The sequence below is a fragment of the Nerophis ophidion genome, linkage group LG07, assembly GCF_033978795.1.
Source record: "Nerophis ophidion isolate RoL-2023_Sa linkage group LG07, RoL_Noph_v1.0, whole genome shotgun sequence".
Classification (NCBI taxonomy): domain Eukaryota; kingdom Metazoa; phylum Chordata; class Actinopteri; order Syngnathiformes; family Syngnathidae; genus Nerophis; species Nerophis ophidion.
In genome coordinates this window covers 63,236,248-63,263,648 of record NC_084617.1, presented here as the reverse complement: position 1 = coordinate 63,263,648, position 27,401 = coordinate 63,236,248, and the positions used below count along the sequence as shown (strand labels likewise).

At 43.8% G+C, this 27,401-nt stretch overlaps 1 protein-coding gene and 1 long non-coding RNA gene across 2 annotated transcripts in view; both read right to left on the bottom strand.

Moving 5' to 3' along the window:
- LOC133556692 (uncharacterized) overlaps positions 1–27,401 on the bottom strand; it is a 97,655-nt gene that overhangs the window by 64,076 nt on the left and 6,178 nt on the right. The gene's annotated exons all lie outside the window — the stretch shown is intronic.
- unm_hu7912 (un-named hu7912) lies at positions 54–16,300 on the bottom strand. The gene is made up of 2 exons (XM_061906844.1): positions 16,132–16,300; positions 54–4,433 (listed from the first exon to the last, which is right to left on the bottom strand). Exon 2 carries the CDS (start codon positions 4,382–4,384, stop codon positions 1,181–1,183), a length of 3,204 nt encoding a protein of 1,067 aa, XP_061762828.1. The 5' UTR covers positions 4,385–4,433; positions 16,132–16,300; the 3' UTR covers positions 54–1,180.

Genomic DNA, 27,401 nt, shown 5'->3' with positions numbered 1-27,401 from the left:
CCTGGGTGGGGGGGGTGGGAGAATTTGGGGTGGGGTGAGAAAACATGAGGTCACTTGTTCAATTCCATTTATTATATATCTATATATATGTTATAAACATCACAAAATATAAATTTCTAAGATCTTGCACAAAGATATAATCCAGTAAAAGAGCAGATTTAGCTTAGTCGGCAATGAGAGTGAAAGCAGGCATATATATACAGTAGTGCTGCAGATAATTTATGAACGTTCTCATCATTTATATTTAAATAAAAATAAAAATAAACAAGTTTTACAACACAAGGTTCCAAGGAATGATTCCACATTAATAATACATAATTATTCTTCAATATATTTCATTGTTGCTCTTCGATTGCATATTGCCTAAAACAAACTGAAGTGTTAGTTTGTATCATTCAATATCATCAATCACATTTATAACTCTCTCTTCTTTAAAAGTGTATTACAAGCAACATTAATAATAAAATACCTCGATAAAAAACATCATGCCTTGAAGAAAATAAATCCATCATTTTAAAGGGTTGTTAAATCAACCTCTTACACCCGGAGAAAAACTTTAATCTATACATTAATTTAATATAGTCCTAAATGAAGGCCACCTTCCAACAAAGCAATTTACTCAAGCATGACACGATCCAAAATTCTTACTGAGGTGGAAAACTAAAAGGCTGTGTCAATTGTACTTCATTTTCTATTAAACATGAACTAAAACAGCCACACAAATACTGTTCACTAAATAAATGAATGTACTCCCAATACTTAACAGTTGTTATTACAATTGCAGGGTATAATACAAACAAGAGATATGAGAAAACATTTCAAAGGGACTTCTATTAAATGAGACATGTCTGTCTGTGACTCATGTGTCTATTATGTGAATGCAAGATGATGTGCGTATCCTGCAAATGTGCTTCATTATACACCGTTGAGCAGGAATGTATTAATGATAAATAATACACGTTCACATCTTTAACACCATTGTTGTGCTGTGCCCACTTTACATGCAATCTATTAAATTGCAGGGGAATAAAACTGTGAGCATGTGCAAAAGGTCAACGAGGCAGAAAGGGGAAGTGGCCAAATGCAAATATTTGGTCAGTCTTCAATTTCTCAAAACTCATGTATTTACAATAGGCACATAAAGTGCGACTGACTTATAATCATTCTTCTCCATTGCGTTTTAAATAATATCATCCAAGAGATTGGGGGTGCCCACCCAGTCCAATGTCCTCGGCTCTGATGCGGCCATGATCATGCACATGAACTGTTTTCCTGTTCTCCTATCTATTGGGTAAATAGTTGTTGGAGTGAACCTCGTGTTGGTTTCCACAAACTCACATAGCTGATTATAGATTTTGGGATACTCATGACGAAGGAAGACTCCCCTAATCCTGAGCTCACGCTGAATGTTGACAAAGCACACCTCTCTGGCTTTTCTTCCCTCCTCACCCTCCTGATCAATGTCTGGCGTTCCTGGAGGTGGGGTGAGGATAAGAGTTTCCATTTCACTGTCCTTCTTCACTAGCTTTTTATCCGGGCTTGAAGAAGCCAAGGATACCTTTGCATATTTTCGGACCGTCGGTGTTTGGACCCTTGGTGACGGTCTGTTAGGCACAAGTTCACCGACAGCTACGGATACATTCAAGAGGAAACATTCACTGGTGTCATATTCATTACCCGCCTGCTGCAGATCCTTGCAGTATTCACCCAAGTTGTCCTTAAAGCCATCTAGCTCTCTGAGAGATAGGTATGTGGGAGACATGACAAGGCTCTCAAGCCCAACTTCCAGAAAATGATCAGCCGTCTCCGGATTGGGGAACCCCAAAAAGAGGACACCTCTGCCTCTAGAAAGGTACCCCGCTTTTGCGATACGAGAGAAGGCTTTATGAATCTCGGCATTTTCTCTGCAGAACTTGAGTGTGTGCCTACAGACACTGCTCACACGGCCGTACAGACAGTTTTCTTTGTGGGTCTCCCAATCATCCCTGCGGCAGTTTCGTGAGCAGTAAAATGTGTAGCAACTGTGACATGATTTGTAGTACAAACATGCATTGAACATATTCTCAGAACGCTTGCACTTGTTGTTAGCACACACCATGGTTTCATCTTCCCCCACACTGTGGTCCGGAGAACATTCTTCTGCACTTCTTTGTAAAGCATCGCATCCACTATCCAGGTCTTTGATTGTGTCAGGACTGGATTTAGAAGAAGGGAGCTGAGTATTCAAACATTCAAGATTTTCAATCTCAGAAGATCCCTTGACTTTTTCATTATCTTCAGTAATCAGTTGTTTAAGCTGATCCAGAAAGTCCCCACTAGACTTCCTGCTGGTTGGTGGCTTGTAATCAACAACCAAGTCAGCTAGCAACTCATCCAGCTGCTCCAGACTCTGCTGAAGGGAGACATTGTTGCGTTTTCTTTCTTTGGTCATTTCTGTTGTGTTGAATGACTTCTTGACGTCTATCACTCTGGGAGCAGCTTTCTTTTCATTGTCTAGGGTATTCCAGTTGACAGGGTGCACGCCAAGTCGCTCACTGTTGCCTGCGCATATGTCATTATCTGTTATGGTAATCTCGGGGGTCACAAACCAGTGGCTGCTTTTAGTATTCTTCCACGGATTGCTTGAGCCTCTTTCTAAAGAGGTCTCAGAGAGGGACAAGGCAGCATAACGCTTTGGGGAACTGGATAGGTTAAGGATAACAGGTTGAGATGTGACACTGGGAGAGGACCCGTGCCTTGCTTGGTAAAACAGGTTCTCATAGCTTCGGCCACGAGGCACTGATTGCTCTTTCTCATGTTGGGGATAAAGAATATTGTCCCAAGACTTTGAATGGTTTTTAGCCTCTGTCCCTAATCTACTTGTCTCTGTGCCATAGGTACTATACCATGGTGTTGCACCAGGCTCTGTCCTTACCCTCGGTGGGGTGAGCTGAGAACTCTGATTGGAATAACCAGATATACTTGAGCGATACCAGTCTTCTGAAAAAGCCTGTGACATGCGGGGTCGGCGACGGCCTTCCGTGTGGCACTGCCTCAATGGAAAGTACCGCTCCTCGTGAGAGTTAAACGGCTTGTTATAATACAAATTAGTGCAACTTTGGTGGTATGGATTGAAGCGGTGATCATCGCCATAGTAAGAGCTGGTGGGGGTTTGAGAAAAGTATGACCCTGCCTCACTTGTAGAGTAGGGTGTGCTATATACAGAGTGTGCCGGGTCTTGATTAGAAAAAGGGTCTGTGTAATATGACCTGAGAGGCAGGGTATGGACCCATCGATTCCTTGGATCGTACTGACTAGTCATAGTACTACCACGGCTGGCTAAACTGGATCTATCATCCTGAAAGTAAGCCCTAGAATAAGGATGTACTGGATATCGAACAGGGTCCTCGGTGTAAAAAAATTTAGTGGGGATGTTCGGGTTGGAATAAGCTCTTTGTTCCTGATTTAGATACGGTGTTGTTTGCGAGGGCATTCTGTACATGTCTAGATGCTGGTAAGATAGGGGAGACATGCTGGTGTTGTAGTGATATCCTTGTCTAAAATCCCCACTGTAGCATTCACTTGGAGTCGGTGTGGGTGAGGAGATAATATGCCGAGGGACATACACACCCCGGCTGCTACCGGCCTGCGAGTATCGCTGCCAAGCCTGACGTTCAGGGCGTAGGTTGGGAATCTGTCTGGATGTGTGTTGAAGTACAGCAGCATCTGGTTTGATGTCCACACGGCACCTGACATGAGGGGTTGTCACCGTTTTGTCCGATTTACCCTCGTCAAAACAATCAGATACATAAAGAGGGGGTTGCAGTTTGATTGGGTGGACCTCGTTCAAAAAAGCCCTATTGGAGGAATAAGCTTCTCTTTGTGTCGCGGAGGTCCTCAAAGTATCTAATGGTGGCTGTGGGGCCACCTTGTCCTTGTTGATTTCCAGAGGGGACACTGAGATGGGCACAGGAGTGAGCGTGGATTTGATTCTTGGAGCACTTCTAGATCTTTTTCTATTTACCGAATCTGACCATGTGAGATGGCCGCTTTTCTCATGGCTGGCGTGTTGCTGAACGTGCCTGGAGTTAAACAGATCTGGAGATGAAAAGTGAAGATGTCCTCGTTGATCTGGTCCGTTCCACGTTAGGTCTTTGTTTGATATCTGCTGCTCTGCTCGCTTAAAAGGGTACTCCATTGGTGAAGAGACTGACTGTGGGTCGTCCAGGGATTCAAGAAAGTCAAAGCTGCGGCAGTGTCTTTTGTTTATGATTTCTGGTTTGTCAATCATCTTCAAGTCACATTGCAAAAAAGAGTGATGAGGAAGGACGTGTTTGGTGGTTGGATACAAAGGAACGTTCCGTAGAGTTCTTGCCAGTAGATCAGGTGGATGTGTTCGGGTCATCTTAATGGAACTCCAATGCCCTCCATTCAGTGCGACATATTAAAACAACCTGAGGACGGAAACAGAGGGAAAATGAATTCTTACGCTTGCAACTTTATCCATATCCTCACCAGAATGTACTAAAGAGCAGGTTCTATTACGGCTGGGCGATATATCGACATACGCGATATGTCGCGGGTTTGACTCTGTGCGATATAGAAAATGACTATATCGTGATATTCGAGTATACATTTTCACGCAGTATCTTTTAGCTGTGGGCATTACACTTCAGGCTTTTATGACTCTTTCTTGTCTCTCCTTCTCACAGACAGCAAGTGGACCTTCTTACACATGTCACATACGTATACGCCCTCACGGAGCAGAGAGGTAGCAGCACGGGTAACGTTAGCTGTGATGCTAGCGGAGCCGTGCAAGTGATAATACGAGAGAAAGAAGGTGCGAATCTGGTCTTATGGTTTTAATTTGAAAAGTAACTCTCCGCTCGTTTCTGGTCACTTGCCCTTCCTTTTGTGTCATCAGTCTGATGTCATCCCTGTTCGCTGATTGTTTCCAGCTGTTCCCTATTACCTTCATGTGTTTATAAGCTCACTCCTTCCTTTGTTCTGTGCCAGATTGTCTCGTTTATTCGTGCTCTCTAGCGTCCATGTCTTTGTCCATCCCTTGCCTTGTCTTGTGCTTATGTCCCTTGATCCTGAACCCCTTTGTGAATATTTTGAGTTTTCCTTTCTTCCTCCTCAGCAGAGTGATTTTGATTATTTAGTTATTCAGCCGCAGTGGTAAGTTTCAGTTAAAATTTTTTCATTCATTCCTCAACTTTGTGAGTGACTATTTTTGTTAAAAACTTTATTAGATTAGGTAGTGTAGAAATTTTCATAGATGTTGTTTTGGTCCTCCTGTTGGAGCGTTTTTTGTTAAATACTGTTTATAGCATATACGACGTCAATTATAGTTTGTCTTTTTTTTTGTCTTTTCCTCCGTTCAGAGTGATTTTCGGTTGTTCCTTCTTTTTCTGGAACCTTTTCGCCGAGTAGTTTTTTTTTTGTGATTATAGACAATGTTATTTCTTGACTTTGGAGGTAAAAGGAAGTTGTCAAAATAAAAGCCTGTCTAAAGTCCCAACTCTGCATCTGAGTCCAATCCTTTTATCAAAGCGTGACACTGCATGAAAGTTTAAAGTGAGCATATATTAATGCAGTATGAACAAGAATGTTTTAATGTAGACACATTATTATTACTATTATATTTTTCGATTCATTCATTCATTATTAATATTGTAATTCTTCTTGTTTCTTTGTTTTTGTTTTTTTCAATCAATTAATGCGATGAGATGGCGACTTGTCCAGGGTGTACACCGCCTTCCACCCGATTGTAGCTGAGATAGGCACCAGCGCCCCCCGCGAGCCCAAAGGGAATAAGCGGTAGAAAATGGATGGATCGATCAATCAATCAATCTGTTGCATGTTATCCATTTCTTATGTATCAATTTGAACACAGTTTAAGCACTGGCACCGTTTTTAAAGTACCAGTTTGGTACTGGAATTGATTAAAATGGAACCTGTTGTAACGCCGGTTCGGCATCGTGGTACCGGGTTTGATTCCATCGAGGATGCGTCAAACGAAGAACACAACAAAGGTAAGATCTAACAAATTTATTAACAAAAAGTGAGCTCTGAACAAAAACACTGGAGCTAATAAAAAGGGAAACAAAAGACGCTAGCGTGAAAGCTAGGAAATATAAAGAACTAAGATTTGGCACGATGGCACAAAAATGAAAACAAAGATGATTAGCATGTGAGCTAAAGATGACAACAAAGTGGCTTAGCTAATGAGCTAGCGAGAAAAACATACCAGACGTTACTTGTTGCATGTGAGCAAATTAGAGTCCCAGAAAGAATAAACAGAAGAGGCTGGCTTATAAAGAAAAGGTAATTAGCAGAGAACAGGTGTGCAGGAACCGGGAGTAACAGCTGAAACTAATAAGTTACCATGGTGATGGACTAAACGGGAAATAAACGGATCAGACGGAGAATGAGAACAGAGATGGAAAAATAAACAATAATATTTGAAGATCCGAGACACGGATCGCAACACCTGTGTTGGCCCTGTGTTGGGGTGGCGACTTGTTCAGGGTGTACCCCGCCTACCGCCCGAATGCAGCTGAGATAAGCTGCAGCATCCCCCGCGACCCCGAAAGGGACAAGCGGTAGAAAATGGATGAATGGATGGAAATGATAACTAAGACCTTTACACTTAGTTTTAATATTCCTACCACATTTTGAAGTTGTAGGTTTTATAATGATCGCAAACAAACTGATAGACTAATGATGTTACAATGTGACAAATAGTCACTGTAAAGCCATGAAGAAGCACACTTTCAGCTGATTACAGCCTGGATTGAAAATGCAGCTTGACAACAAACCCATCCACTGATTTAATAAATGAACAAAAAATGTCATGAAAAAATCTTTACTGCGGGGTTTAGAATATTTATTGAGTCCTATATTTCCTAGGTATGATAAAAACAAAAAGAGCCAATTTACCAAAAGACTATGATGCAAACATAGACTTTCTTGATGGCACTCACCCACAAGCTAACCCCGAGCTGCCATCTGTTCATCGTGATACACGAGAACTGACCAGCCATGTCCCTGCCATGTCTCGCCAGCACACCTAAATATCACGCCTGCTCACACACAAACAATCCCAACAGCCAAACCTGCAGTGCTGTGTATTTCTTCTTCTAAAATACACTTGTGCAAATATGTGATTGTTCAATAAATAAATAAAAATAGTTGTAAAATAATACCAAAGTCGATACTTTTATAGCAGGGGTCACCAACGCGGTGCCCGCAGGCACCAGGTCGCCCGTAAGGACCAGATGAGTCGCCCACTGGCCTGTTCTAAAAATAGCTCAAATAGCAGCAGTTACCAGTGAGCTGCCTCTATTTTTTGCATTTTATTTATTTACTAGCAAGCTGGTCTCGCTTTGCCCGACATTTTTAATTCTAAGAGAGACAAAACTCAAATAGAATTTGAAAATCCAAGAAAATATTTTAAAGACTTGGTCTCACTTGTTTGAATAAATTCATTAATTTTTTTTGCTTTGCTTCTTATAACTTTCAGAAAGACAATTTTAGAGGAAAAATACAACCTTATAATGATTTTAGGATTTTTAAACACATATACCTTTTTACCTTTTAAATTCCTTCCTCCTCTTTCCTGACCATTTAAATCAACGTTCAATTAAATTAATTTTTTTATTGTGAAGAATAATAAATACATTTTAATTTAATTCTTCATTTTAGCTTCTGTTTTTTCGACGAAGAATATTTGTGAAATATTACTTCAAACTTATTATGAATAAAATTCAAAACAATTATTCTGGCAAATCTAGAAAATCTGTACAATCAAATTTAAATCTTATTTCAAAGTCTTTTGAATTTCTTTTAAAATTTTTGTTCTGGAAAATCTAGAAGAGATAATGATTTTTCTTTGTTAGCAATATAGCTTGGTCAAATTTGTTATATATTCTAACAAAGTGCAGATTGGATTTTAACCTTTTTAAAACATGTCATCAAAAATATATATTTATTGTGAGAAATCATTAAGATGATCAGTGTTTCCACAAAGATAAATATCCATCCATCCATCCATCCATTTCCTACCGCTTATTCCCTTTTGGGGTCGCGGGGGGCGCTGGCGCCTATCTCAGCTACAATCGGGCGGAAGGTGGGGTACACCCTGGACAAGTCGCCACCTCATCGCAGGGCCAACACAGATAGACAGACAACATTCACACACTAGGGCCAATTTAGTGTTGCCAATCAACCAATCCCCAGGTGCATGTCTTTGGAAGTGGGAGGAAGCCGGAGTACCCGGAGGGAACCCACGCAGTCACGGGGAGAACATGCAAACTCCACACATAAAGATCCCGAGCCTGGATTTGAACCCAGGACTGCAGGACCTTCGTATTGTGAGCCAGACGCACTAACCCCTCATTAATTATTAACAATAACATAGAGTTAATGGTAATTTGAGCAAATTGGCTATTTCTGGCAATGTATTTAATTGTGTATCAAACTGGTAGCCTTCGCATTAATCAGTAACCAAAGAAGTAGCTCTTGGTTTCAAAAGGTTGGTGACCCCTGCCGTAGTCTATACACGACTGTCATATAACGTCTTTGAATTGCAACTGTATGCAAAGTATAATATTTGCAAATGAGACTCAAAATTAGAGTTGTCCGGTAATATCGGTCTGCCGATATCATCGGCCGATAAATGCTTTAAAATGTAATATCGGAAATGATCGGTATTGGTTTTAAAAACCAAAATGTATGACTTTTTAAGAACGCTGCTGTGTACACGGAGTAGGGAGAAGTACAGAGCGCCAATAAACCTTAAAGGTACTGCCTTTGCGTGCCGGCGCAGTCACATAATATCTACAGCTTTTCAAACACACAAGTGAATGCAATGCATACTTGGTCAACAGCCATACAGGTCACACTGAGGGTGGCCGTATAAACAACTTTAACACTGTTACAAATATGCGCCAGACTGTGAATCCGCACCAAACAAGAATGACAAACACATTTAGGGAGAACATCCGCACCGTAACACAACATAAACACAACAGAACAAATACCCAGAACCCCTTGCATACCTAACTCTTCCGAGAGGTTATAATATACACCACCGCTGCCCTCTACCCCCGCACCTCAACCCCGGCCACCTCATCCTCCTCATGCTCTCTCAGGGAGAGGATGTCCCAAATTCCAATTTGCTGTTTTGAGACATGTAAAAAAAAAAATAATGCATTTTTGTGACTTCAATAATAAATAATGCAGTGCCATGTTGGCATTTTTTTCCATAATTTGAGTTGATTTATTTTGGAAAACCTTGTTACATTGTTTAATCCAGCAGGGCATCACAACAAAATTAGGTATAATAATGTGTTAATTCCACGACTGTGTGAGGTTCGTCCCTGACAGTTTGGTTGTTTTAGTTTTTTCCTCTGCATTTGTCTTTGTTTCCTCTGTGTGTGTAGTGTTTCCTGTCAGCGCTCTTATTTTGTTGGTTTCCTGTCTTTCTCCCAGAGCGCTGTGTCCCCTCAGCTGCGGCTGATTGGCACCTGGCCACACCTGGTGTCAATCAGCCCTCTCCTATTTAGACCTGTTTTCTCCTCCAGTTTGTGCTGGATTATTGTCGTGTATTGTCGCTTCTGTATTGTTGCTCCTGTCATGTCGTGCCGTATCTTTTCAGCGTAGCGGTGAGCTATATTCGTTAGATGTTTGTAGCTTACTGTTTTTTGTTCCCTGCTTCCAGTTTGTTTTCATATTACAAGTACGACTTCTGTTTTCCTGCTCGCTACCCTTTAGCTTCCACGCTAGGCCCTTTTGTTTTTGCTAGCTTCCATGCTAAGCTCCTTTTGTTTTCTAGCTCCCATGCTAGCTCTCTGAGTTTGTTATCCGCCTCGTGCGCGCTTTGTGTTAGTACGCTTTTCTTTTTTCTTGTTGTATTATTTTAATCAAATCATGTTGTCCTTTTCAATGCCTGCCTCCGTCTCTGCATCTTGGGGTTCGTCACAAACTAACTTTGACGGACTGTATGTATCGGTATCGGTTGATATCGGAATCGGTAATTAAGAGTTGGACAATACCGGAATATCGGATATCGGCAAAAAAGCCATTTTGTGACATCTCTACTCAAAAGTGTAAGAAAACAAAATGTCACAACTAAACAGCACATTTATCATTATCATTGTTGAATGTAAATGTAAATTAATAAAAATAATTTATTATTAAATAATTTGTATTTTTGTTTTAAATATTAGTACACACAAAATTGCTAGAAATTGGTACAATTGATTCCAAAGATCCGGGAGAGGGTACTATACATCCATTTTCTACCGCTTGTCCCTTTTGGGGTGGCGGGGGGTGCTGGAGCCAATCTCAGCTCCATTCGGGCGGAAGGCGGGGTACACCCTGGACAAGTTGCCACCTCATCGCAGGGCCAACATAGATAGACAGACAACATTCACATTCACACTCACATTCATACACTAGGGCCAATTTAGTGTTGCCAATTACCTATCCCCGGGTGCATTTCATTTAATATTTTACCGCAAAAATATTCCTAGCCCCTTCCTGCTCTGTCACTGATAAAAAAACAATATATTGTAATGGCAAATGACCTAATTACACATATTGTCCCAGCCGCTGGTGATCTGATGTACTGGGATTAATCCCGGTTGAATATATGCCAGGACCCTACTTGCTCTCTGCCTTGTTTTTACTGAATACTTGGGCCTACTAGGCTACTGTGTTTTTTAATGTTGGTCATTATGATGGTACTTGGGGAGCCATAAGTGTTTTTTGAGGTGGCACTTGGTGAAAAAAGTTTTAGCATTTCTGACAATAAAATAAAACCTGCTCAGTGGCCTAGTGGTTAGAGTGTCCGCCCTGAGATCGGTAGGTCGTGAGTTCAAACCCCGGCCAAGTCATAACCAAAGACTATAAAAACGGGACCCATTACCTCCATGCTTGATGCTCAGTATCAAGGGTTGGAATTGGGGGTTAAATCACCAAAATGATTCCAGAGCGCAGCCACCGCTGCTGCTCACTGCTCCCCTCACCTCCCAGGGGGTGGAACAAGGGGATGGGTCAATGCAGAGGACATATTTCACCACACCTAGTGTGTGTGTGACAATTATAGGAACTTTAACTTTAATGATATATATACTGATGTATTATATTTGTATATATTATATACAACATAAAATAATTACCATGCTTTAACTTGGGACAGTGGCCTTGCCAGCAACCTGAGGGTTCCTGGTTCAATCCCCACCTTCAACCAACCTCGTCACGTCCGTCGTGTCCTTGAGCAAGACACTTCACCTTTGCTCCTGATGGGTCCTAGTTAGGTCCTTGCAAGGCAGCTCCCGCCATTAGTGTGTGAATGTGTGTGTGTGAATGGGTGAATGTGGAAATACGGTGATGGGTCAAATGCAGAAAATAATTTCGCCACACCCAGTGTGTGTGTGACAATCATTGGTACTTTAACTTTAACTTTAAATAGTGTCAAAGCGCTTTGAGTACCTTGAAGGTAGAAAAGCTCTATACAAGTATAACCCATTTAACTTTAACCTAATATTGGGCTTTTTCGTCACGTTAATTTGAATTGTGCAAGCAAGTAATAGCACGTGATTAATCCAGGATTAATGACTTTAAAAAGTTTAATTAATCTGATCATTTGACAGCATGAGTTAAGGGCCTACTGAAACCCACTACTACCGACCACGCAGTCTGATAGTTTATACATCAATGATGAAATATTAACATTGCAACACATGCCAATACGGCCGGTTTAGTTGACTAAATTGCAATTTTAAATTTCGCGCGGAAGTATCATGCTAAAACGTCGCGGTATGATGACGCGTGCGCGTGACGTCACGGATTGTAGAGGACATTTTGTTCCAGCACCGTTCCCAGCTATAAGTCGTCTGTTTTCATCGCATAATTCCACAGTATTGTGGACATCTGTGTGGCTGAATCGTTTGCAATTTATTCAATGAATAATTGAGACGTCAAAGAAGAAAGCTGTAGGTGGGAAGCGGTGTATTGCGACCGCCTTTAGCAACACAAACACAGCCGGTGTTTCATTTTTTACATTCCCGAAAGATGACAGTCAAGCTTTACTATGGAACAGAGATGTCAAGCGAACACGGTTGGAATGAACCACACATACAAAGTACAGTGTATTATGCAGCGATTATTTTGAAAGATCGTGTTTCGAAGAGGGTCCCTTGCGAAGGGCAGAGATGGGCATCGCCACTGGTGCTGAAGAAAGGTGTGGGGCCGACCTTCAGGTTGTACAGGTACGACCATATAATCTCACTAAAACACTAGTATACACAATAAGCAGATAAGGGATTTTCCAGAATTATCCTAGTAAATGTGTCTAATAACATCTGAATCGCTCCCCCTGTATGGTCTTTTTTTTTTCTAGTCCTTCACTCTCACTTTCCTCATCCACGAATCTTTCATCCTCGCTCAAATTAATGGGGAAATCGTTGCTTTCTCGGTCCGAATCGCTCTCGCTGCTGGTAACCATAATTGTAAACAACTTTTAGATGTGAGGAGCCCTACAACCCGTGACGTCACGCACATATTGTTTGCTACTTCCGGTACGAGCAAGGCTTTTTTATTAGCGACCAAAAGTTGCGAACTTTATCATCGATGTTCTCTACTAAATCCTTTCAGCAAAAATATGGCAATATCGCGAAATGATCAAGTATGACACATAGAATGGACCTGCTATCCCCGTTTAAATAAGAAAATCTCATTTCAGTAGGCCTTTAAGGTAAATAGGCTATTTTTTATTGTCAATATGTGTGTAGAATGACTGCTCAATTCCAGCAATGGCCTGCAACACTTCTAACAAAGAGGAAGGCACACCAGAGGGTCGTAAAGACCGCCCAGAAGATCATCGGATGCCCCCTCCCCTCTCTGACTGACCTGTACAGCTCCCGCTGTCTCAGAAAAGCACAGAGCATCTATAAAGACCCTTTCCACCCCGGGCACTGCCACCTAGAACTGCTACCCTCGGGCAGATGCTATAGGGCAATTATTGTGACTTGGGGGCCAAACTTTGAGAAAAAAATGTGTCCGGGGGCCGGTATATCTGATTTTTAGGAACACAAATACAAAACCTCATAATAATTTCTGATTGAATGCTGAAAACGTTATGACCGACCGCCTTAAAAAACGGAATGGAATTTAGATTTTTTTTTTTACTGAATGAGACACCCAGAATGGACATGACAGTAAAGATGGTGGGATTTACAATATTAACTACAAATGATAAAATACTGAATATTGACAGCAAATGAACGTCACTTCCCCTCTCGATTGACATATTTGCAACAAACACAGCAAAATATGAACATGAAGGGTAAAAAAAAACCCACCTACAATGTGATATATCTGGTTTAGAACTTTGCTGTGACTTAGATTACCATCATACAAAAGCGCTAATTCCAACCATTGAAATACTTTGTATATAGTTCAAGACTCACAGTCATTTGAAAGCATCACTGCGCATCATTAAGATCTAAAAAAATATTTTGGAATGTCCGGCGGGCCAGATTAAAAAGCTCAACGGACCGCATGTGGCCCCCGGGCCTTAATTTTCCCAGGACTGTGCTATAGACCTGGGAAAAGCGGGCTCAAATAGACAATTTTTTTACCCAAGAGCCATAGTAGCATTAAACAGGCCTGAGTGAGCACAATTTGTCCGTCATGTCCTCGTCTTTTTATTTTTTCGGACTATGTGCAATAATGTTATATGTGTATATATATATGTATATATATCCATTCATCCATTTCCTACAGCTTATTCCCTTTTGGGGTCGCTGGTGCCTATCTCAGCTACAATCTGGCGGAAGAAGGCGTACACCCTGGACAAGTCGCCACCTCATCACAGGGCCATATATATATGTATATATATATATATATATATATATATATATACATATATATATATATATATATATATATATATATATATATATATATATATATATATATATATATATATATCCATCCATCCATCCATTTTCTACATATTGCGATGAGGTGGCGACCTGTCCAGGGTGTACACCGCCTTCCGCCCGATTGTAGCTGAGATAGGCACCAGCACCCCCCGCGACCCCAAAAGGGAATAAGCGGTAGAAAATGGATGGATATATATCCGTCCATTTTTCTACCGCTGGAGCCCATCACAGCTGCATTCGGGCAGAAGGCGCCATACATCCTGGACAAGTCGCCACCTCAACGCAGGGCGATATATATACACACACACACATATATATATATATATAATAATTAATTTAAAACCTCTTCTCACTCCTGCACTTACCAAAGGCATGCGGTAAAAGTAACCTCAACGCAGGGCGATATATATACACACATATATATATATATATATATATATATATAATAATTAATTTAAAACCTCTTCTCACTCCTGCACTTACCAAAGGCATGCGGTAAAAGTAAGCATGCGCTAATTATTTTAAAACATCTTCTTATTCTGGCACTTACCAAAGGCATGCAGTAAAAATGTGAGTGTAATGTAAGCCCGGACCTTAAATCCTACTGAATAGCTTTTAATCTTCTTCCCTTTATGAGATTTCAAATTACCGGTATTGAAATCAGCCTCCTCCATTTTGAAAATGATGACAGGAGAAGTGTCACTCGTGACTTCACGAGTTTGACCCGGCCGTAATACTAAGCATGCGCTAATTATTTTGCGAAGCGAGTTTGACCCGGCAGTAATTCAAGCCATGCACATACTATATGCCCTGTGGCAATTCAAGGAAATACGATATATATATATATATATATATATATATATATATATATATATATATATATATATATATATATATATATATATATATATATGTATGTGTGTAGATATCTACATATATAAATGCATATCTTCTTTTTTATATTTTTTTTACTATTTATATTACTAAATTATAGTGTATGCACCTTAGGGGATCTTCTCCAATTTCGTTGTTCTTTGAACCCGTTCACTGTAAAAATGACAAATAAAATTCTATTCTATTCTCTATTCGCTCGTCAGGACCCAGGATGGACCGCTCGCCTGTGTATCGGTTGGGGACATCTCTACGATGCTGATCCGACTCCGCTTGGGATGGTTTCCTGTGGACGGGACTCTCGCTGCTGTCTTGGATCCGCTTTGAACTGAACTCTCGCGGTTGTGTTGTAGCCACTATGGATTGAACTTTCACCGTATCATGTTAGACCCGTTCGACATCCATTGCTTTCGGTCCCCTAGAGGTAGGGGGGTTGCCCACATTTGAGGTCCTCTCCAAGGTTTCTCATAGTCATCATTGTCACTGGCGTCCCACTGGGTGTGAGTTCTCCTTGCCCTTATGTGGGTTCTTCCGAGGATGTCGTAGTCGTAGTGGTTTGTACAGTCCTTTGAGACATTTGTGATTTAGGGCTATATAAATAAACATGGATTGATTGATTGATATTCCAGCACATATATAAGTAGCAACAATGTGTTAGTTTTTTTTTGCCTAAACCCACTAAAATGTAAGCTTACTCCTCATTCACGCTTTAAATGCAGCCCCTCAATAGATGCACAAAACCCCTTTCTTTCATTCTTTCTGTGCTTCTTTCTCACCCTTCAAGTTTTTAAAATCGCATGCCACGTCCTGTCTCCATGGCTACAGCACCCTTCACCACACAAGGGCCAAAAATCTCAGGGGGGAGTGGGGGGTTACAAATGGACAACGAATGTGATACTTGCAACACAACTGTGCTTTTTAAATGAGTTGTATCATCTTTATTTTTAAGCGTTTTCATTCTTTAATGCATATTTTTGCAGATATTTTAGGAAGCCGATTGCAAAAGTTGTCAGCCTGCAATGTTGTACTTCAGCATGTCAACCATGTAAGAGGGACTAGTTCGGTGGAAATTAAGTGTTTTTTGGGGGGTTTGTTTAGGTAAGCGCGGTCTTTATTTTTAGTGCTGCGGCACCATCGGCCCTGCGTGTAATTTGGCGCAAATGTGGCGCGAATGACATCATTTGCGCAGGGGGAAAGAACAGAAACTAGTGGATATAAAATGAAAAATGCTAGACATAGGGGTGATTTTGCAAAAAAAAAAAAAAAAAAAATAGGGAAGATTCGAGCGAAGGATTTGACTTACCGTTGATCGGATGCTGAGACCACGGTGGTCGGAGTGTATTATTGCTGCAGCCCGGCCGCACCTGACGGGAGCCAACATGCGTCAAGCGCTGCTCTTCACTGACGTCTTACATGTTGTCTGCTTCACCATCACATCGTTAGTAATAAGCGTGTGTGTGTGCGTGTGTGTGTGTGTGCGCGTGTGTGCGTGTGTGTGTGTGCGTGGGTGTGTTTTTGTGATGGCGGAAGGGGAGGGAGGCGTGTCCGAGCCTGCGTCGGGAGGCGTGGTCACGTGCGTAGGCCTACGCAAATTATGTTGGGGAGGGGTGTGGGGAGGGGGGGATAGGGGGGGAGGGTGAGTACCCTCAAGCGATGCAGTCTCATCCTTCATGATGATGCAGTTTAGGAACAAAATATACACGCTGCATCTGCTAAGTCCGGGGTCGGCAACCAGAAATGTTGAAAGAGTTGGTAGAAAGCCGTGCCAGCAACTTGAGGGGTTCCAGGTTCGAGCCCCGTTTCCGCCATCTTAGTCACTGCCATTGTGTCCTTGGGCAAGACACTTGGCCCACCCACTCGGTGGGCGAGTGGTTCTTAACCTGGGTTCGATGGAACCCTAGGGGTTCGGTGAGTCGGCCTCACCATGAAGTGAAGTGAATTATATTTATATAGCGCTTTTTCTCTAGTGACTCAAAGCACTTTACATAGTGAAACCCAATATCAAAGTTACATTTAAACCAGTGTGGGTGGCACTGGGAGCAGGTGGGTAAAGTGTCTTGCCAAAGGACACGACGGCAGTGACTAGGTTGGCAGAAGCGGGAATTGAACCTGCAACCCTCAAGTTGCTGGCACAGCCACTCTACCAACCGAGCTAAACCATAACACCACAGAAAAAATACCCTGGATTCCTTGCAGCACTAACTCTTCCGGGATCTACAATATACAGCCCCCGCTACCACCAAACCCCGCCCACCTTAACCACACCCTCCCCCCACCCCATCTCCGAATTTGGAGGTCTCAAGGTTGGTGTCAGGCTTTCCTCTGACAGTTTGACTATGTTTTAGTATTTTCTTCTGCATTTTGTCTTTCCTTTCCTCTGTGTGTGTAGTGTTTCCTGTCAGCGCTCTTATTTTGTTGGTTTCCTGTCTTTCTCCCTCAGTGCTGTGTTCCCCCTCAACTGCGGCGGATTGGCCCCTGGCCACACCTGGTGTCAATCAGTCCGCTCCTATTTAAACCTGTCTTCCCATGCAGTCACTGCTGGATTATTGTGTCACAATTAGTTGGGGGCGAACCCCAAGATGCAGAGACGGAGGCAGGCATTGAATAAGGAAACATGGTTTCAATATAAAGTACTAGAACAAAACCAAAGCAAGTGTGTGAAGTGAATTATATTTATATAGCGCTTTTCTCTAGTGACTCAAAGCGCTTTACATAGTGAAACCCAATATCTAAGTTACATTTAAACCAGTGTTGGTGGCACTGGGAGCAGGTGGGTAAAGTATCTTGGCCAAGGACACAACAGCAGTGACTAGGATGGCGGAAGCGGGAATCGAACCTGCAACCCTCAAGTTGCTGGCACGGCCGCTCTACCAACCGAGCTATGTCGGTTGAAACACAAAGAACGCACGTGGGCGGATAACAAAATAAGAGAGCTAGCATGGGAGCTAGAAAACAAAAAGGAACTTTAGCATGGAAAACAGAAGTCGTACTGGAAGAAGGGAACAAAAAAAGTAAGCTAAAGTCCGCTATCAAACATAGCTTACCGCAACGCTGCATTGACTCGACAAGTTACGACACGACAGGTAGCAACGCCAAGTGCGACATGCAATACAATAATCCAGCAGTGACTGGATGGGAAGACATGTCTAAATAGGAGCGGACTGATTGACACCAGGTGTGGTCAGGTGCCAATTAGCCGCAGCTGAGGGGGAACACAGCACTCAGGGAGAAAGACAGGAAACCAACAAAATAAGAGCGCTGACAGGAAACACTACATACACAGAGGAAACAAAGACAAATGCGGAAGAAAAAACTAAAACATAGTCAAACTGTCAGAGGCAAGCCTGACACCAACCTTGAGACCTCCGGATTCGGGAGATGGGGCGTGGGGGGAGGGGGGGGGGTGTTTGAGGTGGGCGGTGTTTGGTGGTAGCAGGGGTGCGTATTATAGATACAGTGCTGCATTCTGGGTATTTGCTCTGTGGTGTTATGGTGAGGATGTGTTTGTCATTCTTGTTTGGTGTGGGTTCACAGTGTGGTGCGTATTTGTAACAGTGTGTACGGCCACCCGTACAACAGCTATACGGTGACCTGTATAGCTGTTGATCAAGTATGCATTGCATTCACTTATGTGTGTGTAAAAGCCACATAAATGATGTGAATGCGCTGGCACGCCGTTTTAATAGAGGAAAAGCGGACGTGACGACAGGTTGTAGAGGATGCTAAAGGAGAATGGTTTCCCCGGAAGATTTTCGGGAGGAGCACTGGAATTCGGGATTCTCCCGGAAAAATCGGGAGAGTTGGCGAGTATGGACTCAGCATGTAAATAAAAACTTCTCCATATCGGTGTATCGTGGATACGGCAACAGCAGAAGTCACACGACTTGCAGGTGTGTAATTTGTTGTGAGTTCATGCACGGTTCATTTTGTACACCAGGGAAAAAAACAAACATATAACTTTGTCTTGAATTTGAAAAAAACAACATTTTATTTTTCACAAAAGAAGGGTTCTATGAATGCGCGTATGAAACTGGTAGGGTTCGGAACCTCCAACAATGTTAAGAACCACTGGGTTAGAGTGTCCGCCCTGAGATAGGTAGGTTGTGAGTTAACCCCGGCCATCCATCCAAGGTTGGGTCGCGGGGGCAGCAGCCTAAGCAGGGAAACCCAGTCTTCCCTCTCCCCAGCCACTTGGTCTAGCTCCTCCCAGGGGGGGTCCTGAGGCGTTCCCAGGCCAGCCGAGCGACATAGTCTTCTCAACGTACTGAAATTCCGTGACAAAATACTTGAATTCCACAACATAGTGAATTTGCAAACAGCTAAAATTGTTCACAAAGCAAACCATAACGTGGCGCAGTGGAAGAGTGGCCGTGCGCAAACCGAAGGTCCCTGGTTCAATCCCCACTTAGTACCAACCTCGTCACGTCTGTTGTGTCCTGAGCAAGACACTTCACCCTTGCTACTGATGGGTGCTGGTTAGCGCCTTGCATGGCAGCTCCCTCCATCAGTGTGTGAATGTGTGTGTGAATGGGTAAATGTGGAAGTAGTGTCAAAGCGCTTTGAGTACCTTGAAGGTAGAAAAGCGCTATACAAGTACAACCCATTTATCATTTATTTATCCGCTTCCGTCAGTCTACCCCAGGGCAGCTGTGGCTACTGATGTAGCTTACCACCACCAGGTGTGAATGAATGTTGAGTCCCACTTCTCTGTGAGCACTTTGAGTGTGTAGAAAAGCGCGATATAAATCTAAGTTATCATTATTATTATTACCCAAGAACATACAGCAATTATTCTCAAAAAAAGAGGAGAAATATAATTTTAGAGAAAAATGTAATTGAAAACATTTGTATGCACGCTTAAGACCTGCAGTATATCATTATGTGGAATTAAATTATGGAATGAATTAAGTAAAGCGATCAAACAATGTACTAATATGATCCACTTCAAAAACTCTTCAAACTCAAAGTGTTTACAAAGTACAAAAAAGAAAAACCATGACAAACATTCTCAATTTATTTCATCCATCCATTCATTAATTCTCAAAATAATCTTACTTATCTTATCATATGAAATATGACTTACTCCACCAATTATTATTTTTAAATTATTATTTATTTATTTATTTTATTGTGATTACTTATGGAGTATATTGTGAATAAATTGAGAACAGTAAGTGAACAAAAAGTTTTAGCAACTGGTATGTAAAAGAAAAGGGGTAGGATTAAATAAGCTTTGCTTCTTCCTACTCCTTTTCGAACATGTTGAAAAGAAAAACTGGAAATTGTGATGTATCATGTTGTATGCGTGCATGTTCCAAATACACTCAAACTCAACGTGTGCTGAGTCTTCCCCGTGGCCTCCTACCGGTCGGACGTGCCCGAAACACCTCCCTCGTGAGGCATTCAGGTGGCATCCTGACCAGATGCCCGAACAACCTCATCTGGCTCCTCTGGATGTGGAGGAGCGGAGGATTTACTTTGAGTTCCTCCCGGATGGCGGAGGTTCTCTCCCTATCTCTAAGGGAGAGCCCCGCCACACGGCGGAGGAAACTCATTTCGGGAGCTTGTACCCGTGATCTTGTCCTTTCGGTCATAACCCAAAGCTCATGACCATAGGTGAGGATGGGATCGTAGATCGACAGGTAAATTGAGAGCTTTGCCTTCCGGCTCAGCTCCTTCTTCACCACAAAGGATCGATACAGCGTCCGCATTACTGAAGACGCCGCACCGATCCGCCTGTCGATCTCACGATCCACTCTTCCCTAACTCGTGAACAGGATTCCTAGGTACTTGAACTCCTCCACTTGGGGCAGGGTCTCCTCCCCAACCCGGAGATGGCACTCCACCCTTATCCGGGCGAGAACCATGGACTCGGACTTGGAGGTGCTGATTCTCATCCCAGTCGCTTCACACTCGGCTGCGAACCGATCCAGTGAGAGCTGAAGATTTTGGCCAGATGAAGGCATCAGGACCACATCCTCTGCAAAAAGGGGTCATACCAAAGACTATAAAAGTGGGACCCATTACCTCCCTGCTTGGCACTCAGCATCAAAAGTTGGAATTGGGGGTTAAATCACCAAAAATGATTACCAGGCCAACCACTGCTTTCGCCACACCTAGTGTGTGTGTACATTTGTATGCACGTACAATACTTAAAACCTTTAGTACATCAGTATGTGGAATTTAAATTATAGAACGGATTAACCAAAGAAATCAAACAAAGCAGCAATATGATTCAGATTAATAGACTGTTCAAACTGTGGCGAAATTATCCTCTGCATTTGACCCATCACCCTTGATCACCCCCTGGGAGGTGAGGGGAGTAGTGAGCAGCAGTGGTGGCCGCGCCCGGGAATCATTTTTGGTGATTTAACCCCCAATTCCAACTTTTGATGCTGAGTGCCAAGCAGGGAGGTAATGGGTCCCATTTTTATTGTCTTTGGTATGCCTCGGCCGGGGTTTGAACTCACGACCTACCGATCTCAGGGCGGACATTCTAACCACAAGGCCACTGAGTAGGTGAAAGGTGAAAGGTTAAAGTGTGATGAGGATCTCGCATTGTCTCTCATTTTGACAACAACAGTTACAGATCAAGATTGCTGTAGAAAATGCTGTCAATGTGTGGGTTAATGTTTTTGGAATATAAATTTGTGTTTGTGATAGTTACACTCAAGTGTGAAACATTCACAGATAATGGTGGTGGCGTTTCTTGCTGTACACACAAAAAAATGTTGGGTTAAAAAAAAAACCAATTTCAACCCAACTGCAGGGTCAAAAAAGGACGAACCCCTTATTTGAATTATTTTAACTCAACATTTTGGGTTAATTTTTTCAACCCAACTTTTGCGTTGAATTGTTTACCAAAAAGTTGAGTTATGATTGTTGGGATGTCGCATGGCTGCAGTTGTGTGTCCCCGAGTATGCAAGAATCCAGGAGAGTTGCGTGGAGGTAAGATGAATTTAATACACAAAAGAAAATAACAAAAGCAAACATAAAGCAGTCGTGCAGATAAACGTTCTCAACATAATGTTATCATCGAGCACTGAGGAGTGCTCGAGTGAGACATAAATAGACACTGGTGTGATTGACAGCAGGTGTGAACCGCTGCCAATCAACGAAAAGAGAAAAATAGTGCTCCGTGAATAAAAACAGGAAATACAACAAAATAAGAGCACTGAACCGGAAGTAAATACAAAAACACAAAAAACTAACAGAAATGAAGTGACACATCGTTACAGGACCTCCCCCTCAAGGAACAGATACCAGATGTTCCCTGGGAAAGAAAAAAAAATGGAAAAAAGTCCAAAATGTAAGGGAGGGTGGAGGGAGGATTTGGTGGAGGGTTGCCAAACCTCGTGTCCCCGCAGCCAGCGAGGGAAAGTCAGGTGGCGGCGCCGCGTAGAGCGCCGCTGGAACTGGCGAGGCGGGCGGCCAGGGAACGGCCAAATCACTGGCCGAAAAAGAGGAGAGTGCGCAGGGCACGGCCACATCCACGGCCGACGTAGAAGCGGGCGCGCTGAAGCAGGCCGGGAAGCAGAAGACGTAACCGGCGGCGTGGAAACCGCAGGCGTCATCAACGGCGTGGAAGTGGCAGATGTCATCGGCGGCGTGAAAGCGGCGGACGTCATCGGCGGCGTGAAAGCGGCGGACGTCATCGGCGGCGTGAAAGCGGCGGACGTCATCGGCGGCGTGAAAGCGGCGGACGTCATCGGCGGCGTGAAAGCGGCGGACGTCATCGGCGGCGTGAAAGCGGCGGACGTCATCGGCGGCGTGAAAGCGGCGGACGTCATCGGCGGCGTGAAAGCGGCAGACGTCATCGGCGGCGTGAAAGCGGCAGACGTCATCGGCGGCGTGAAAGCGGCAGACGTCATCGGCGGCGTGAAAGCGGCAGACGTCATCGGCGGCGTTGAAGCGGCAGGCGTCATCGGAGGCGTGATTGTTGCAGATGTCATCGGCGGCGTGAAAGCGGCAGATGACGCCGGGCGAGGAGCAGCAAATGCTGGCCGAGGAATAGCGGATGCCGGCGGTGACGAAGCCCGGCGTGGTGCTGCTCTTGGCGGCGTTGGGGCTCGGCGTGGAGCCGGCGTTGGGGCTCGGCGTGGAGCCGGCGTTGGGGCTCGGCGTGGAGCCGGCGTTGGGGCTCGGCGTGGAGCCGGCGTTGGGGCTCGGCGTGGAGCCGGCGTTGGGGCTCGGCGTGGAGCCGGCGTTGGGGCTCGGCGTGGAGCCGGCGTTGGGGCTCGGCGTGGAGCCGGCGTTGGGGCTCGGCGTGGAGCCGGCGTTGGGGCTCGGCGTGGAGCCGGCGTTGGGGCTCGGCGTGGAGCCGGCGTTGGGGCTCGGCGTGGAGCCGGCGTTGGGGCTAGGCGAAAGCCCGCCAGGGACGTAGATGTCTCCGTGGAAGGAGACGCTGGCGGGGATGACAGCAGTGTGTGCCTGGCTGCACCGCAGTGTATTGTGGGCCCCCCTCCACTAGGCGGCTGCCAGAAACCGTCCACACTTGCGGGAAGACATGCCTGCTCGTCGGCGTCCCCCGGTGCGAAAACCAGGGACGGGCGGGAGGAGGCCAGGAAGAGGGACGAAGACACGTCCCGCGCCGAGTCCCAGCAGGAGGACAAAAGTGACCTCACTGTGGGCTCCACTGGAGCTCTCGGCGATCCAAAAAAGAGAGCGGGAGCTGGCAGAAAGAGCAGCCGGGGAGCAGCCGCTGGAAGCTGCGTAGGAGCAGGGAGAAGCAGCTCAGCAGACGACGGGAAGGATGGCGGCGGCGGACGTGCCGGTCGGAGAGCCGCAGTAGGCGACGGAGCCGCAGGAGCCGCGAGACGTGAAGGAGGAGGTGGGCGCGCCGGTCGGTGAGACGTAGCCGGCAGCGTTGCCGAGAGGAAGGATGGCGGCGGAGGACGCGCCGGTCGGTGAGCCGTAGCCGGTAGCGTTGCCGCGGGAGCCGCGAGGCATGCAGGAAGTGGCGGACGTGCTGGTCGGAGAGCCGTAGTCAGCCGTCGAGCCGAGAGGAAAGATGGCGGCGGGGGACGCGCCGGTCGGAGAGCCGAAGCCGGTGGCGTTGCCGCGGGGAGAGGGTCCGCATCTGTTGGCTGGGACCGCACAAACCTGGCCTTCAAGTCCTCCAGGAATTGTGCGGTCCAGAACGTCGGCTGAGGATTGCCGACAGGGATTCTCGCGAGGACACTTTCTTCTGGCTCGATGATACTGTTGGGATGTCGCATGGCTGCAGTTGTGTGTCCCCGAGTATGCAAGAATCCAGGAGAGTTGCGTGGAGGTAAGATGAATTTAATACACAAAAGAAAATAACAAAAGCAAACATAAAGCAGTCGTGCAGATAAACGTTCTCAACATAATGTTATCATCGAGCACTGAGGAGTGCTCGAGTGAGACATAAATAGACACTGGTGTGATTGACAGCAGGTGTGAACCGCTGCCAATCAACGAAAAGAGAAAAATAGTGCTCCGTGAATAAAAACAGGAAATACAACAAAATAAGAGCACTGAACCGGAAGTAAATACAAAAACACAAAAAACTAACAGAAATGAAGTGACACATCGTTACAATGATAATTTAATGTTGGAGTTTTCCCCAAACGAAATTTTGGGTTGAATTATTCAACCCAAAAGTTGAGTTATGCTGACTCAATGTTGGTTGATTCATAACCCAAATAATGGGTTGAATTTATTTCACATCAAAGCTGAGTTATGCTCACTACAATGTTGGGTTATTCCAGACCCAATTATTGGGTTGAGCAATTTAGCACCCCTTGACCCAATAGTTGGTTAAAAATTTGACATTTTACTGCTGGTTTGTTCTACTCTTTACCGCTACTGATCAATTTTTATTCCATTAAAATATACTCAAAAGCAAGATATGATTGACTTTTTTTTATAAGAATTGCCGTATATGGTCATAGAAGTTCTATACAGCATGCTCAAATATTTTCATGTACATAAGATGTGTGAATGTAAATAATGTCCATGACATTAATCCATAATAAAATTCCCTTCAAGAAAAAATACATTTTTAATTAAAAAAAAGGCCTTTTACTCAAAAATGCGTTACTCATTGAAAAACAACCCAAAAACGGTTCATTATTTTGAGAACCCAGAAATTTAGTTAAAATAAAACCCTTATAACCCCCAAAAATAGAAGCTCTATAGAAAAATAACTATAAAATGTATAACTTCACAATGCGTGTTGTCCAGGTGTGTTTTAAGTGCGGCAAAAAAAAAATAAAGTTTATGAGTTTGTACCAACCCTGTTTCCATATGAGTTGGTAAATTGTGTTAGATGTAAATATAAACGGAATACAATGATTTACAAATCCTTTTCAACCCATATTCAGTTGAATTCACTACAAAGACAAGGTATTTGATGTTCAAACTCATAAACTTAATTTTTTTTTGCATCAGTCCATCTTAGGTGATCTCGGGCCCAGCCAAGCCGGCGGCGTTTCAGGATATTGTTGATAAATGGGTTTGGCTTTGCATAGTAGAGTTTTTACTTGCACTTATAGATGTAGCGACCAACTGTAGTTACTGACAGTGGTTTTATGAAGTGTTCCTGAGCCCATGTGGTGATATCCTTTACACACTGATGTCGGTTTTTAAAGCAGGACAGCCTGAGGGATCAAAAGTCCATAATATCATCACTTACGTGCAGTGATTTTTTTTCAGATTCTCTGAACTTTTTGATGATTTTACGGACCGTAGATGGTAAAATCCCTTAATTCCTTGCAATAGCTCATTGAGAAATGTTGTTCTAAAACTGTTCGACAATTTGCTTACAAAGTGGTGACCCTCGCCCCATCCTTGTTTGTGAATTACTTAGCATTTCATGGAAGCTGCTTTTATACCCAATCATGGCACCCACCTGTTCCCAATTAGCCTGCACACCTGTTGGATGTTCCATATAAGTGTTTGATGAGCATTCCTCAACTTTATCAGTATTTATTGCCACCTTTCCCAACTTCTTTGTCACGTGTTGCTGGCATCAAATTCTTAAATTAATGATTATTTGCACACAAAAAAAAATGTTTATCAGTTTGAACATTAAAAATGTTGTCTTTGTAGCATGTTCAATTAAATATGGGTTGAAAATGATTTGCAAATCATTGTATTCCGTTTATATTTACATCTAACACAATTTCCCAACTCATATGGAACGGGGTTTGTAATTGCACACCCTTCTACCTTATGGCAGAAGGCATGGGTTTGATTTCCGGCCAAAAACCATTCGTGCGATTGACTCGCTAAGGCAACCTCTCATAGGGAAATCGCCGAAAGGGGAAACAAAATGATTTTCCATCAGATATACAGCTCAGACTTTTTTTTTTTTTTACCTCAAAGTCTCACATCACCACAGCGTCTGCATCCTTTGAATCGGTGTCAGGGACAGTTGGCTGTGAGCCCCACGTCGCCCTCGGCATGAAACTGCTGCAGGAAATGTGCTTAGCGAAGCGTTCCCACTGCACTGTAGATACAAAATTCACAGCACTAGACAGCCCCGGGAATCATTTTTGTATCGGAATATGCAGCTTTTTGTTGTTTTACAAATTATTTGATGAAGAGCGCAAATTATCTCCCGCGCCCTCCTCACAAAACACCCACCAAGCCCCCATCTGCCATAGGCCACGTGTGTGAGGTATGATTCAGAACGACAACGCGGTGGAAATCACATTGTGTGGCATTTAGGATTGCATGTGAGCGTGTGTGAGTCAGCTTTTGCAGCATTGTGCGCTGGCACCAGTTGGTGTCAGCTGTTGGTTTGCAGGCATAAGTGTCTGTCAGTTGGCGGCTATAGCAGGTGTCTCAGGCACCTTGAAGGCTGCGTGGATTGGAAATCAATAGCTCGCTCTTGATTAAAAAGTGCATCTACTAAAGACAGGAAAACCCCGCAGTTGATCCAAATTGTGAACTTTAATTAAGCACCGGCGTCAGAATAATTGTGTCAAAGTTATCACAAAACTTTTGTGTTTCAATGAGTTCCCGACGAGAGGACATAAGCTGTCTTTGATCCTACCAAGAAAAAGGCTTGTAAAACTCCACTGTGTAGGATGGGAAGCAACAAGAAGGTGTTTTGTTTCTTTGATGTCTTGTAAACCACAGAGAACTACAAAGCGGAGAGAAAGCAGGACCTGACGCCCAGCCCTGTACCTTTTCTTTGAACTGTTTTAGGACCTTTTCTTAGAACTGTTTTAATAAAAGGCAATGGCTGTTGACGACCACCCTCCCTTAAAAAACAGCTTGTGGAGAGGCGGAGCCGACGGTCCAACGGCGGGCCAGGGCACGCTGGAGCCCTGCCCAAGATGTGAATTATATTTACATAGCGCTTTTCTTTAGTGACTGAAAGTGCTTTACATGGTGGAACACAATATCTAAGTTAAATTTTTTTTAAAACCAGTGTGGGTGGCACTGGGAGCAGGTGGGTAAAGTGTCTTGCCCAGGGACATAACGGTAGTAACTAAAATGGCGGAAGCGGGGATCGAACCTGGAACCCTCAAGTTGCTGGCACGGCCGCTCTACCAATCGAGCTATACCGCCCCCGCGGCAAGGAGGCGGAGAATGCGGCC